The 12,575-nt window shown below is 49.2% G+C and overlaps 4 protein-coding genes across 4 annotated transcripts; all 4 read right to left on the bottom strand.

The window, feature by feature from the left end:
- Nucleotides 1-45: 45 nt before the first annotated feature.
- On the bottom strand, nucleotides 46-4,676 carry atrF (ABC drug exporter AtrF; the record flags this gene model as incomplete). Its single annotated transcript, XM_040779468.1, has 2 exons — nucleotides 46-3,322; nucleotides 3,370-4,676. 2 exons carry the CDS (start codon nucleotides 4,674-4,676, stop codon nucleotides 46-48), a joined length of 4,584 nt encoding a protein of 1,527 aa, XP_040634261.1.
- Nucleotides 4,677-10,018: 5,342 nt separating this feature from the next.
- Nucleotides 10,019-10,303, bottom strand: EURHEDRAFT_289666 (uncharacterized protein). The gene has a single exon (XM_040778225.1). The coding sequence runs from the start codon at nucleotides 10,256-10,258 to the stop codon at nucleotides 10,058-10,060; it is 201 nt and encodes a 66-aa protein (XP_040634262.1). The 5' UTR covers nucleotides 10,259-10,303; the 3' UTR covers nucleotides 10,019-10,057.
- Nucleotides 10,304-10,343: 40 nt separating this feature from the next.
- EURHEDRAFT_289670 (uncharacterized protein) lies at nucleotides 10,344-10,698 on the bottom strand. The gene has a single exon (XM_040778226.1). The coding sequence runs from the start codon at nucleotides 10,603-10,605 to the stop codon at nucleotides 10,405-10,407; it is 201 nt and encodes a 66-aa protein (XP_040634263.1). The 5' UTR covers nucleotides 10,606-10,698; the 3' UTR covers nucleotides 10,344-10,404.
- EURHEDRAFT_417356 (camp independent regulatory protein) lies at nucleotides 10,483-12,523 on the bottom strand. Its single transcript, XM_040783179.1, has one exon. The coding sequence runs from the start codon at nucleotides 12,217-12,219 to the stop codon at nucleotides 10,792-10,794; it is 1,428 nt and encodes a 475-aa protein (XP_040634264.1). The 5' UTR covers nucleotides 12,220-12,523; the 3' UTR covers nucleotides 10,483-10,791.
- Between the last annotated feature and the right edge of the window lie 52 nt (nucleotides 12,524-12,575).

Raw genomic sequence — 12,575 nt, forward strand, 5'->3', positions numbered from 1 at the left:
AAAAAAAAAAAAAAAAAAAAGGGGGGGCAAAGCAAGAAAAGAAGCTTACTCCTTCTTCCTAAATAACCCCTTAACCTTATCAACGCACAACCCGGCAAAACCAAACACATACCCCATTCCAAATGACCAACCACGCACACGAACAGTGTAAATGAAAAAGTAAACAAGGAACCAGTTCACGATAACAAACGCCAGGAAAATACCGAAACACCTCCACTTGTCGCCCTCGTGCACATTCAGATTCTGCATGTACTCGCTCCCCGTTTTGTAGGGACAGTAGCCGCAGTTCGACGTGGCGTTGTCATCGAGCAGGTATCCCACCTTGGTAAGATTGTCGACAAAATTACCCGCGTAATCCCGGCAGGTTTGGCCAGGGGGGGGGTTGAAGCGGGTTGCTTCGGAGGGTTGACATTGGATTTGGACGGATGGGAAAGTGGAGGAGATAACACCGCGCATCCACCAGGTTGTCGGATTGAGGTAGTACATCCAGTACTTCCAGAAGACGGGGTAGTCGGAGTAAGGGCGGACGATACCGTTGAACAGGTTGACCATGACGAAGAAAAAGGGAAGGACGTTGGAGATGACCGTGAATGAGGGTGCGAAGGCACAGATCCACTGTCCCCAACTAGCCTGAAACAAGAAGAAGAGCATCGACATGAGGAAGACGTATCCTGCGGACGCAGAGTCGGTTGGGAAGCCGACAGGGTAGTACCAGAGGAGCCAGTAGACGAGACCGGTCACGATGGCGGCGGGGATTTCGCAGACAACGTTGGCTGTGCAGAATGCGACCCAGCCGTAGATGCGGGAGGGGTATTCACGGGCTTCCCAGAGAGCGCGGTTGATGTAGAACTTGGGGACAACAGAGTTGAGCACGATAGGAGGGATAAGGATGATCAAGAAGATAGAGAACATCCGGTTTTGCATGCTCGCGACTGAGTTGTCCAACATCCAGAAGGTGAATCCGTTGAAGATACCAATAATAACACTGACAAACAGCTTTCCGTAGTAGTACGACGGATCGCGCCAGTACTGTGTGAACAACCGCATGGTAAGCTGCTCAATCTGGGTGAACGTCGACGCCGCAAACTCATACTGTTCTCCAGCAGTCGGAGCAGGCAACTTGCCTCTCTCCTCCCGAATCTCCGCAATCTCGTTCAAAATCCGCTGGTTCTGCTCCGAGTGCTTCCACTCCTCGTTCCAATCAACTTTGTCAGCCTTGGCAGCAGTCTCGAGGATGAATTCCGCAACGTTCTTGGTGGGAGGGCACACGACACCACGGTCCGCAAAGTACTTGACAACGTCTGCGCCTTCCTTGCCGACGGGGCCAAAGTAGAAGGTGTTACCGCCGGGGTTGAGCGCAAGAATCATGTCGAATTGCTGGATGAGCATGGATGAGGGCTGGTGAATTGTGCAGACGATGGCCTGACCGGCCTGGGAGAGCTTCTTGAGGAATCGAACGATCGAGAACGCCGCTTGACTATCCAGACCACTGGTGGGTTCGTCAAGGAAGAGCAGGAGACTGGGCTTAGCGGCAAGTTCGACACCAATGGTGACACGCTTCTTCTGTTCGACGCTCAGCGAACCGATGATGGCGTCTTGGATCTCTTCAAGTTCCAGCAGGTCGATGATCCGGTCAACGTAGTCGATCTTTTCCTGGCGCGGGGTCTTGCGGTCCTGGCGGAGGATGGCGGAGAATTCGAACGCTTCGCGAATGGTCGAAGTGTTGTCGTGCAGATCCATTTGTTCACAGAAACCGGTTCCACGCTGGAAGTCGGCACCAAGGGCGTGTCCATCGACCAGCATGTCACCTGTCACCACACCCATCTTCTGGCGCTGGGCTAGGGTGTTGAGCAAGGTAGTCTTACCCGCACCGGAAGCACCCATCAGAGCGATCATGAGACCGGGCTTCGCGTATCCGTTGACACCGTTCAGCAGCTTGCGTGTTCCATTGCCGTAGGGCACCGTGTACTCGACGTTGGACCAAGTGAAGATCCGGTCACTGGAAGAAAGGCGGTTGAAGGTCTCGTTGCCACTCGAGTGTCCTTCCACTGCAGCACCGTCACCGCCAATCTGTTCTTCATCATTGCCCTTGGCAGCCTGCTTCTTGAGGTTCTTGGAGCGCTTGGAGCGCTTGAAGACCAGCGCACCACCGCCACCACCGACGAAGGAAAGGAACTCAGCAGCAAGGACAGTGACAAGGAGATACAGGACCGTAAACGCAATAACCACACCAAAGTTGCGCCACAAATGGCTCCGTGTGAATTGGAAACTGGAATCGAGGTAATTAGCACCAGAGACGGACGTACTGCCCAATTCCGAACCAGTCAGGGCGCAGCCTTGGTATGCCGGATCAACACCAGGGCCCTGAGGCACCAATTGCGACGGGCTGCACTCCATGTTTCGATTCGAGAACTCATTCGTCAAAACAGATTCGTAACTGTACGAGATCGGGTTCACATAGAACAGCCATCCGAACCAAATGGAACCGCTGATCAGGTCTTGCTTCGGAATAACATAACCGACGTAGAGAATCAAAATGTTCAAAGCAATTCCACTGAACCGGACAGCATCATCGATAGTTGGCGACAAGGCAGCGAACATCCGATACAGCGAGGTGATACAGAACGTGGTCGTGTACACGAAGAGGAAGTAAATCCAGAACTTGGACACATCCACATCCAACTGAGTCATGAAATAGACGATAACCGTGAACGGAGCAACCATGCAAAAAATTGCCGGAAAATCAACGACTACACGAGCGATAGACACGGCAGACGGACGGTAGAACGCATAATCCTTGTGGCGAGCGACTATGCCTCTTCCGGTAACGGCAGGCATCAGTTCGGTCAATTGCAACCAACCCAGGAACAGAATGGAAAAGAACAGAGCACCGCCACGGGAGAAAGCACCGCTAGTATCGAGAGATTCACCGTAGAACAGAGACGAGACGATAAGCCCGTTGGAGACGATAATGAAGTACTTAGTGTAGAGAGACGTCTTGTCACCCCAGAGCAACCAGAACTCACGCTGCACACAGGCAAGGACCTGGCGCACCAGAGAAACAGTGTAGGGAGACTTCTTGGGGACCGTTTTACTCTTGGACTGCGCAACCATCTTCTCGAACCGACGAGTGTCCTCCTGGTTGGTGTCCTCGAGTTGCTTCTCATAGCTGCTCACGTCGTCCAAGATACGCTTGTAGGTGTCGCTTCTGCGGAAGATATCCTCGAGTTCCTCGGCCGTCTTGGGAGTCGAAGCCTCGCGACCCTCCTGGAATTGACGGGCGTTGGGGTCACAGAGCGAAGTCAAGAAATCGGCCGTAGTACTGCAACCGTCAGCATCAATTTATCAAAGGAAAAAAGGGAGACATACGATTGATCAGGGCAGTAGAAACCGAGGTTAACAAAGTACTGCTTGGCCTCGTTGGCAGGACCTTGGTAGAGCATGCGACCCTGGTCAATAACCAAAACCTTGTCCATAAGCTCGTAGATACTTTCACCAGCCTGGTAAAGGGTGAGGAACGTAGTCCGCTTGCTGACATCAGTCATGATGCGCAGAGACTTGGCGTAATCCAAGGCAGTGCTGGCATCAAGACCACGAGTGGAGTTATCCCAGCAGACAACAGACGACTTGGTGGCCAGCGTCTCAGCAATACTGACACGCTTACGCTCACCACCAGAGACACCGCGAACATACTCGTTACCGACAACAGTGTTCTTGGTGTGGGTAATACCGAACATCTTGAGCAGGGCATCGATGATAACGGGGATACTGGCGCGGTCGTGCTTCTTAGTCTTATTGATCAAAGAGAACTTGAGGGTCTGCCAGACGGTGAGGTTGGGGAAATGCTGGTCATCTTCTGGGTTGTAGTTGACCTCGCCGCGGAAACGCTGGTGCTGTTCCTCGGCGGAGAGACCACCGTAGCTAACCTCGCCCTCGACGCCAGCGTAGGCCCCACGGTCGTTGGAAATGGCCTTGAGGAAGGTCGTGCAACCAGCACCGGGGCGTCCGAGAACGAGCATCATCTCACCCTCACGGATGGTACCGGTGAAGTCGTGCAGGAGATCCCTAACCGGCGGAGATCTGCCAAAGCGCAAAGGAGGAATAAAGCTGCAGAGGAGGTTGTAGAGATCCGGACCGAAAGTACCAACTACGGCGTGAGGCAGCGTGCGCACAAACGACGCGCCGGTCAGAACACCCTTGACGGTCAGGTTCTTGAACACCACGCCAACCTTCTTGGCGGGTTCACCGGCAGTCGTGCGGCGTTCCAGATGGCCACTCATCAAGAACTCGTTGAGGTCGAAACCACCATATTCCTCTTCGTCTTCTTCCTCTTCTTCTCCGCCCTTCTCCTCATCCTTGGGGTGACTGGCGCGGCGCGAGGTCAGGGAGCGCAAACGACCACCGTTGTTGGGATGCGATTGCGACTGACTGAGGCGCGTCAACTCACGGCGCATTTCCTCAAAGTCCTCCATGGCGCCGCGGCGCGAGACGGGCTCGCCCTGGTCCCGCTCTCCCCAGCGGCCATCGAGACTGGGCTGGGAGGAATTAGCGGTGGAAGAAGTGTCATCTGTCTCTGCGGCTGGAGGGTGAAGCTGGCTGGTGGTAGTGGTGTTGGTGGGATTGGCGTGGTCTGGGCCTGCGGAGGCCCCCAACGCCGGCCGGGGGTTGTCGGCCATGGTGATGGTGATTAAATAAACAATAGACAATTACTATGTATATGTATAGAGAAGATGAAATGTTCAGATAAAATGGAAAAAAGGTATTAAAAATAGAATAGTTGAATAGACATAGGAAGATCTATGAACGACCAATCAGACAGCCACAGTAACAGTAGCAGAGCCACCGAATCCCAACGGGGAAGACAATTGACAATTAGCGAGAGGGACACCAGAAGAAAAAGAGAAGGAAAAGAGAAGGAAAGACAGAAGGGAAAGGCTTCATATATACGGATTCAGCATTGCATCATTAGTCTTAACTCCGAAGAAAATGAAGAAAAAAAAAGTTGGATTTGTAAGGTGTGCAGCAGGGTATGCACATTATACTCGGGAGTTATGAAGTAGCCTCAAACCCGAGTGGATTTGGTGCTCAACATTTGCCGTAAGAATTTTCTGGCAAACCAACGCCTGAATCATTCATTAGCATTGTTTGAAGAGATTTATCAGCATAGCTGAGTCCGTCCGTGAGCGGCGGTTTACCCGACGAGCGGGTCCCGAAGATATACCTACTTCCCAATTGGCCGATAGCCATGGCTCACGATGAGTCGAGGTGAGTCTCCATAGGCGGAGATTACGGCGTTTACAGTCAGTCATCCTGTATGTCCGTTTTGGGTCGCCGAAACCCCTGCAATTCTACCAGGTATACACAAGGGGATACGAGATTGGGCCACCGCATCACGGCGCTATTGACTATATTCTCGACTATACCCGAAGATTTGCAGGGTACAAAGGGCTCATCAACTCTAGTTGTCTATCTCAGACCGCGATAACACACCGCCATGTGCGCACATACATTCTGCAGGCATCTGCACCCTCGGGCATACTATGCAGCATACCGCCAACGTTTATCACGCAGTCAATAGTACAAACCAATCCTTGAGACCACGTCGTCGTAATCGCTGAGTGAGATTGCCGGCACAATGATCGGTGCATAGGCATTGAATTATGCACCGTGTGTTCGTGGCGATTTCCGAATTCTGAGTTTGATATCCGATCTGGATAACTCTGTGGTCCCCGTTTATGTACGCCCGCTCGACTCGCATAACCGTTGACCAATCATATGCGTGTTCTTTCAAGGTCCAGACATCGTGTTGTACGTGTTAATCAATCTCACTGCTTGTATGTACAGACCGAAAGACCCTATAAAGTTCCACCACGCTCACAGTCAAACTGTCAGATAAATGCTATTTAGGATTCAAAATATCAATCAAAGGTACCGGTAACAATGCTAATATCCGAGACAAGGCCCAAAGCCGTTTGGAGACATTCGCTTAATCCGGCTATCGATAACTAAAAACGGAGGCTGAGGACTGCATCCCGGGATGCTGGAGACTTCGGACACTTATCTCCACTACGGGGTAATATCTTCCCGTACTATGGACAGATTTATACCAAGGCCGGAATCCTCTGGTGATCGCATAATCAGCGTCTCGGCCTCGCAATCGAATCGATCAGTACTCCGAAGTATACTCCGTGCCCAGCACGATGTACACTAGCATAACAACAATACCTCGCATGACCTGTTGGCGACATTGTTGGCGTCTCACTAATAGTGCATTATTAATGTTGTGGAACCTGCTAGTACCCTAATCTAACGCCAATTATCAATCCGGAGTCATGGTCTCATACAACCCCGCCCCCGTGTTTACTTTATCTATGAAGTATCGAGCAGAATAAAGTATCTCATTTTATCCCGGCTGACTATTTCCAATAAATCCAACAATCATGATCATGACAACCAATGATCAACATGGCGTTCTTGATCACCGGTTTCACCACAGGATTCCCGAAATAATCACTGCCGGGTCACCAGGTCAGCATATCATTCTGGCAATACTTGTGCCTTTTGCCTGGTTTCATCTTCACCAAGGATTTGGCCCCAATAGACACAGTCAGATACGATTTAGTTATCAGGATGCTATACCATTAATTGATCCATCGCGAGTCATTGATCTACTGTCAGCACCCGGCTCTGCTAACTATCAGGATTGCTTACCTTCCTTTTTATTGACGGTACAGACCCGAATCAGTTGTTTTGCAATATCAATCCTTCACATATTGGTGTCGCGTCTTTCTCCTTGCCAAAAAAATACTACCACAACCGTGGTCCAGCAGACATCCGCTCACAACACTAATCTCAGCGCAAAATACTTAAACACAAGTTTCATCTCAGTCAGTCTGTCCACATTCATCTACTCCGTATGTGCGCGATATAGGTCTCCGTATCCCACCTACATCAAAGTGAGCATGAAAAAGGGCCAACAGTGGGCGACTGTGCTTCGCTTCCTTTCATTCCCCCCCTCCCCGTATCCGTATCCATGCCAGTCAGCTCCGACTCCGCTCCATATAGGTCTACGGTAAGCTCTCTTCCCTCGAAGACCTCGTGATGAATAGATCTTGAAGACCAGGTTGCGGTATTAGCCGTGTTGTTGCACTAGCTATGATCTCTGCAAGGCATGCGTGCGGAATTTTTACCAGTGCACTACTAAACTATATATGTACTCTACTATGCATATGCCCTACGAACCTCATATCAAACCACCTTGACTTTCTTTTCCTAATGTCAACCAAAATTGGTCAGTATCGCTGATGAGTCTATCGGGATTTCTCAAACAGCCATTCAGGCCTCTCCCGGGCGTATCTCACACATTCGTTGCAAGTCACATATTGCCATTTTTCGCGTCCATCCCCACCTCAAATGTAGTAGAGAACAGAGGGAAAAGAGCTTCGCTCTGCATTCTCATTTAGGCAACGGACTTACTATTGGCTAGAAACCAATGGGCTCACTATAGTTTACCTTGATTTATTGTGCTCTGTTCTATCCTAATTAGGCATATATTGACCATACACACTCTCTTCTATGACTTTACTCATCATATACTCGGTGGTTTACTGACTACCTTGCGCCACTGTCAGCTAATGATATTACTGTTTGTCGAAAGTCCCGTTCTCAAAAACTCATTAATAGTCAGGTCCCACAGCCATCCATCGGGAGATGTAAAAATGGAGAAAATGATTCAAAACGAGTATCTGTAGTAGTTGCCCCTCTATATCGATATACAAGACAGAATATGATCCCCGCTCAGCTGAAAGCTCAGTCTCGGGTATAAGGTGGGCAAGTCAGCACTTTTTGCAACATGAATTGTTGTTTTTATCACACCCTTTTTTCCAACCAGACCGTCCATAACAAACCCCGCAAAATGATAACATACGTTAGTCTTTGAGTTCCTGTTGAAGCAACATGCTGACCTGTTCTACCTCCAAGAAGTCCAGTCATTTGGAGAGTCATTGGAAGATCACCTAGACAATGACAATGTCGAACAACAGTAATGCTTTCCAAACACACGAAACCCCAGCATACTTGTCCAACAGCCAAGTAGGATAGAGAACCTACTTGGTGAGATATTATCAGGTGCTTCAAAATATTTCTGTGCTTGGTGTTGAAAGCGACCCTCTTGTATATACCATTTTGTATGACATGGCCATCCTCAAATCATCTCCGTGTAGAATGCTAACGAACACCAGGTTTCCCTGCCAGGATTGCTCACTGATTGACGAAGGTCAGATAGAAATTGCGGATGGAGTCACCACGGGAATTCACCTGGAGGATGATTAATTCGCTTCAGTCATGAGTATTATGGCCATTGTTGGCTAATAATCATGTCTAAATTAGGTAGAGTCTGATTGGTACTGCAAAGCATTGCTCTACCGTCTTATCACTCGGATTGGTCGTTTTATACCATCGCTTTGAAGCCTTACTCTACATGTATCCCGAAGGAACTCTTTGAGCGGGAAGACCTTGATAATGGAGTCACCCCCCTAAAACATGGTAGAAAATACTGCCCGGCATTTCACGCAGGATACCACTGCTCAGAGCCCAAGACTTACCTACCTGCTTCTAATACCCATGTATCACAGACCAGATAAATCCAGTCTACGAGAATCTTGAGTAGACAACTATTACCAACTGCATACTTACCAGCAAAGACCATTCAGCCAGCCATCAACGATTACCCCACCAAACCCTCGATGCAGGAATGAAGAAAAAATGACGCAAGAAGCCTGTCTCAGCTTGTGGTCATCGTGCATACATAGTAAGCACTAGGAAATAGTTCCCGATCTGTCTGGCCTGTGATCCTCCATGATATCCGCTGCTCAGTGGGGCTAAATCTATCACGAGATGCGGTGCATGTCTGAATGTCTGTACGCTACGTGGTCAGGCTAGATTCGATCTTAGATATGAACTGGGCAAGGTTGCTGCGCATTTGTCAAGATTCCATCATACCCCTTTCCCTCTATCCAGGCTACGCAAGCTCCCTGAAAACCACATTGAAATCTGCAAAATGCCAAAATATATAGTCTTTCTTGATGAAGTAACATACTAACCCGTCTTACCTCTACAGGAAGCCAGTATCCGCTTTAAAAGTTGGGAACGTACAAAGGCAATCTAAAGTTCGACTCTCATCTTTGTGTTGTTGCTATATATGTATTGAAATGCTAATGAGCACACTAGTTTCAAAGCCCTAGAGAGCACCACATTGGAAGAACTGAATGAAGAAAGTACAACTTGACGGTGGAACAAACACATCTGTTCAGTCAGCGGAAGGGTTTCAATTCGCGTATGAACACTGGGCTTCTATCAGAGATACACTCTAGCTTTTCCTCGAGATTTATTAAGCCTTGTTTTCTTTCCATCGTGCACAAAGCACTCCCTGGAGATATATGGTTTCATCTCAGTCCTCTGTATCAATTGCTTTCGTCCAATTTTGATGCATAATTCCTTTCTAAACGCAGTTACTTTGTAGAGAATATTGTCTAGCTGTAGCTCCTGTTCCATATGTGATATTCGCCATAGATCTCTCCGTCTCTCAGCCAATACTGCCCAAAGTGCCAGCGGGACTTGTCCGGTTTCATATGCACTTGCTCCTTAGCAGCTATACGGAATGTTTCTAGATAGATCCTTTCTCTATGCGAGGATATGAGCTATAAATCCGGCCATGTCACCTGTCTGTATTCTAGTTCAACGCATCATCGATTTATTTAGTATCTGCCTCTGGAGCGCTTTTTTCTTTTCTTTTCTTTTTTTCGTATAACCCTGTATTTTCTTCCAGATCCGTGTGAAATACGATATGATATGTATTTGCAATATATAAGGCCATGTTTCTCATTGTATTTAGCTCATGAGATCTGATTCTCAAGATGGATTGTTCCGTTTGCATATGCTCGATTTGGTCTGGTACTTACCGCGCGTCTATATACTTTCCTACCTACTACCTGAATCTGAATCTGAAACCGAACACAGAGCCAAAACCAACCTTACACTTGCATTTCAACCAACCTAACTAACTTAATATTGATAAAAATAAACAAGGCCGTCCCAGTTCCAACGCATCGGGTATATTCAAATCATAATAGAGTTCCGAATACCCTATACCCCATACTCCGTATGCTGTACAACTATAACTGTAACTAATATAATGTGGTATCTGCAGAAACCCACCCTGTGCAACACATCCAAAGTTAATCTCTGAAGAATGTAACATGACATGCACGTGCAGGGATCTATTGCAGCTACATCTACCACACCACACGACACCTACACTACACTTCTTACTCGGGATATAAAAACTGACAGCAACCCAGTAACATAGCATTCAACTTCCATGTACACCACGCTCCTCTGCTTCACTTATGTATAAGTACTAGCCAGTAACAGTAAGAAAAGCAGGCAAGAAAATAAAAATAGAGTGTGAAAAAAAGAAAGAAAAAAAAAAAAAAAAAAAGAGAGAAAACAGATAACCGCCCCAGACCGAACCGCCCAAACCATACCATTGCTCATAAACGCGTGAAAAACAACATATAAAGACGAAAGAACGTAACCGCCAGACATTAGTAAACGCAAAGGGGTGTATGCGGTGGGTCGAGGAAACAAGACAAGACAAAACAAAGAGGTATTGCAATCGTGTCATCATAGTAAACAGAAATTCAGAGATGGACGTGGCCTCGCAACCATAACTGCGCGGCCAATATGCAGGTCTATCCCAAGAAAACAAAACTGCCAAAGGAAAGGAAATGATTAGATCTGCGGCTGTGCGGGCGCGGTGGTGGTCCACGGTGAAATCTGCTGGGGATAAGTGGCATGTGCTCCCGGTGCAGTTGCGCCCATGTAATATCGGTTATCGCGCGCGTAGTATGGGATGGACTCCCGACGGGGAATCGATGGATCGAAACCAGCCACTCCTCGGGGCTCCATCGACGGGTGCGATCCATCCAACTGACTCGCGAGGCTGAAACTTCCGCGGGAATAGCTGGCCGGAGTCGATGGGTCGATCGGAGAGGTGGCATCGGTCGCCACGCTGCGCGAAGAGATAGACGCATTCCGGTAGGCAGTCGGGCTCTGCTCAGACTGAGACCGACTCCGATCGCTGCCCAGGGAACTAGGAATAGCAGTGTTCAGAGCCGGGGGCATGGACGAACCCAACGGGTTATAGCTAGGCGGCTCAAAGGCGGCTGTGGTCGCATAAGGAGCTCGGAAAGGTGGGGGGTATTCTTCGGATTTGATGTGTGGTTGTGCTGCTGCAGGAGCTGGCAGGTACGGGTTAGGAGCTGGTTGAGCAGGAATCGGTCCCGCCATTGAATAGCCTGCCATAGGGGCCGGGGGCGGCGGGTGCGCGGGCGCATACGGATTTGGATGCATGTAAAAGTCTGCGTGTGCGGTAGGTTGAATAGCATAGCCTGGGGGCGCCATCATCGGAGGACGGTAGCTGTACATAGCATGGGTGGGATCGTTGGGATTGTCAATGCTGTTGGTCTCCAGGTCATCGATCGGAGCGCGGAAGCTTTGCTTCTGAGTCAATTCCATGCGCGGACGAATGTACTTCAGAGACTCGACCAGCGACGGAGGGCTCAGGACACCGCGCATAACATCATCGACACTGTAATAAGACACGAGGTGGTGTGTCACACCGGCAACGGTCACACTCATGGTCTTCTTCACAAGGCCCGAATCCTTGAAGCCATACGAATCGACAAGCGAACCGACCAGCGCTCGCTCCACCTCCGACTGATGTGTGCGGTCTCCTCCAAACGGACCCGAGGACGAAGGGGATGGGGAGTAGCTCGGGCCCGCGGCCTCATGGCGCGGATAGGGCTCGCCAGGCCTGCTGGGGGGTGCGGGTCGACGGTTGGCCTTCTTCATGGCGCGCTTCTTCTCACCCGGCGGGAAAGGCTTCTCGAGTTCTCGGTAGACGAGGAAGTTGCCAAGAATCCGACTAGGACTCCAGGTCACGCCGTCAGTCCATCGCTTGATGCCAGACGAGTTCTCCTCGTAGATGAAGACGCTTCCACTGCGGACGAGATGACTGCGCTCCCGGTCATGAGGGCGACGCGGAACATGATGCAGGACACCGGTCAGACAAGCTTCGAAGAGAACCAAGGCATCTGTGGTGGTCGCAACATATCCCGTGAATGTGGGCTCCAAGACCGCAGCTGTACTGTTGACCATGATCTCTGTTGTTTGTGTTGTTGTGTTGTTATTATTGTTGCGAGAGCGTGTCAGAGTAGGAGAAAACCTAGGTGCGAGCAAAAGGTTAAGGTAATCGATCAAGGTTGAACCGCCGCGGACCAAAGTTTCGTACAACGCTGGCTATACCCGGTCGAAGGAGTCGAGCTCTCCGAACAAAATAAGGTATATAGAGGAAAAGCAAAAACAAGCACAGATAGATGTGAGTATCGCGACCGTCGAGAATTAGGAGTTCGACGGAGGGTAATAGGTATGGAGGAAGGAAAAGGGGGGTTAAAAAAAAAAAGAAGAGAAAAAAAAAAAAAAAAAAAAAAAAAAAAAAAAAAAAAAAAAAAAAA

Source organism: Aspergillus ruber, assembly GCF_000600275.1.
Source record: "Aspergillus ruber CBS 135680 unplaced genomic scaffold scaffold00047, whole genome shotgun sequence".
In the NCBI taxonomy this organism is placed as follows: domain Eukaryota; kingdom Fungi; phylum Ascomycota; class Eurotiomycetes; order Eurotiales; family Aspergillaceae; genus Aspergillus; species Aspergillus ruber.

Excerpts from the sequence above, each read along its gene's own strand:
- EURHEDRAFT_289666 (XM_040778225.1), bottom strand. The coding sequence starts at position 10,258 with ATGTTACATTCTTCAGAGATTAACTTTGGATGTGTTGCACAGGGTGGG.
- EURHEDRAFT_289670 (XM_040778226.1), bottom strand. The coding sequence starts at position 10,605 with ATGTCTGGCGGTTACGTTCTTTCGTCTTTATATGTTGTTTTTCACGCG.
- EURHEDRAFT_417356 (XM_040783179.1), bottom strand. The coding sequence starts at position 12,219 with ATGGTCAACAGTACAGCTGCGGTCTTGGAGCCCACATTCACGGGATAT.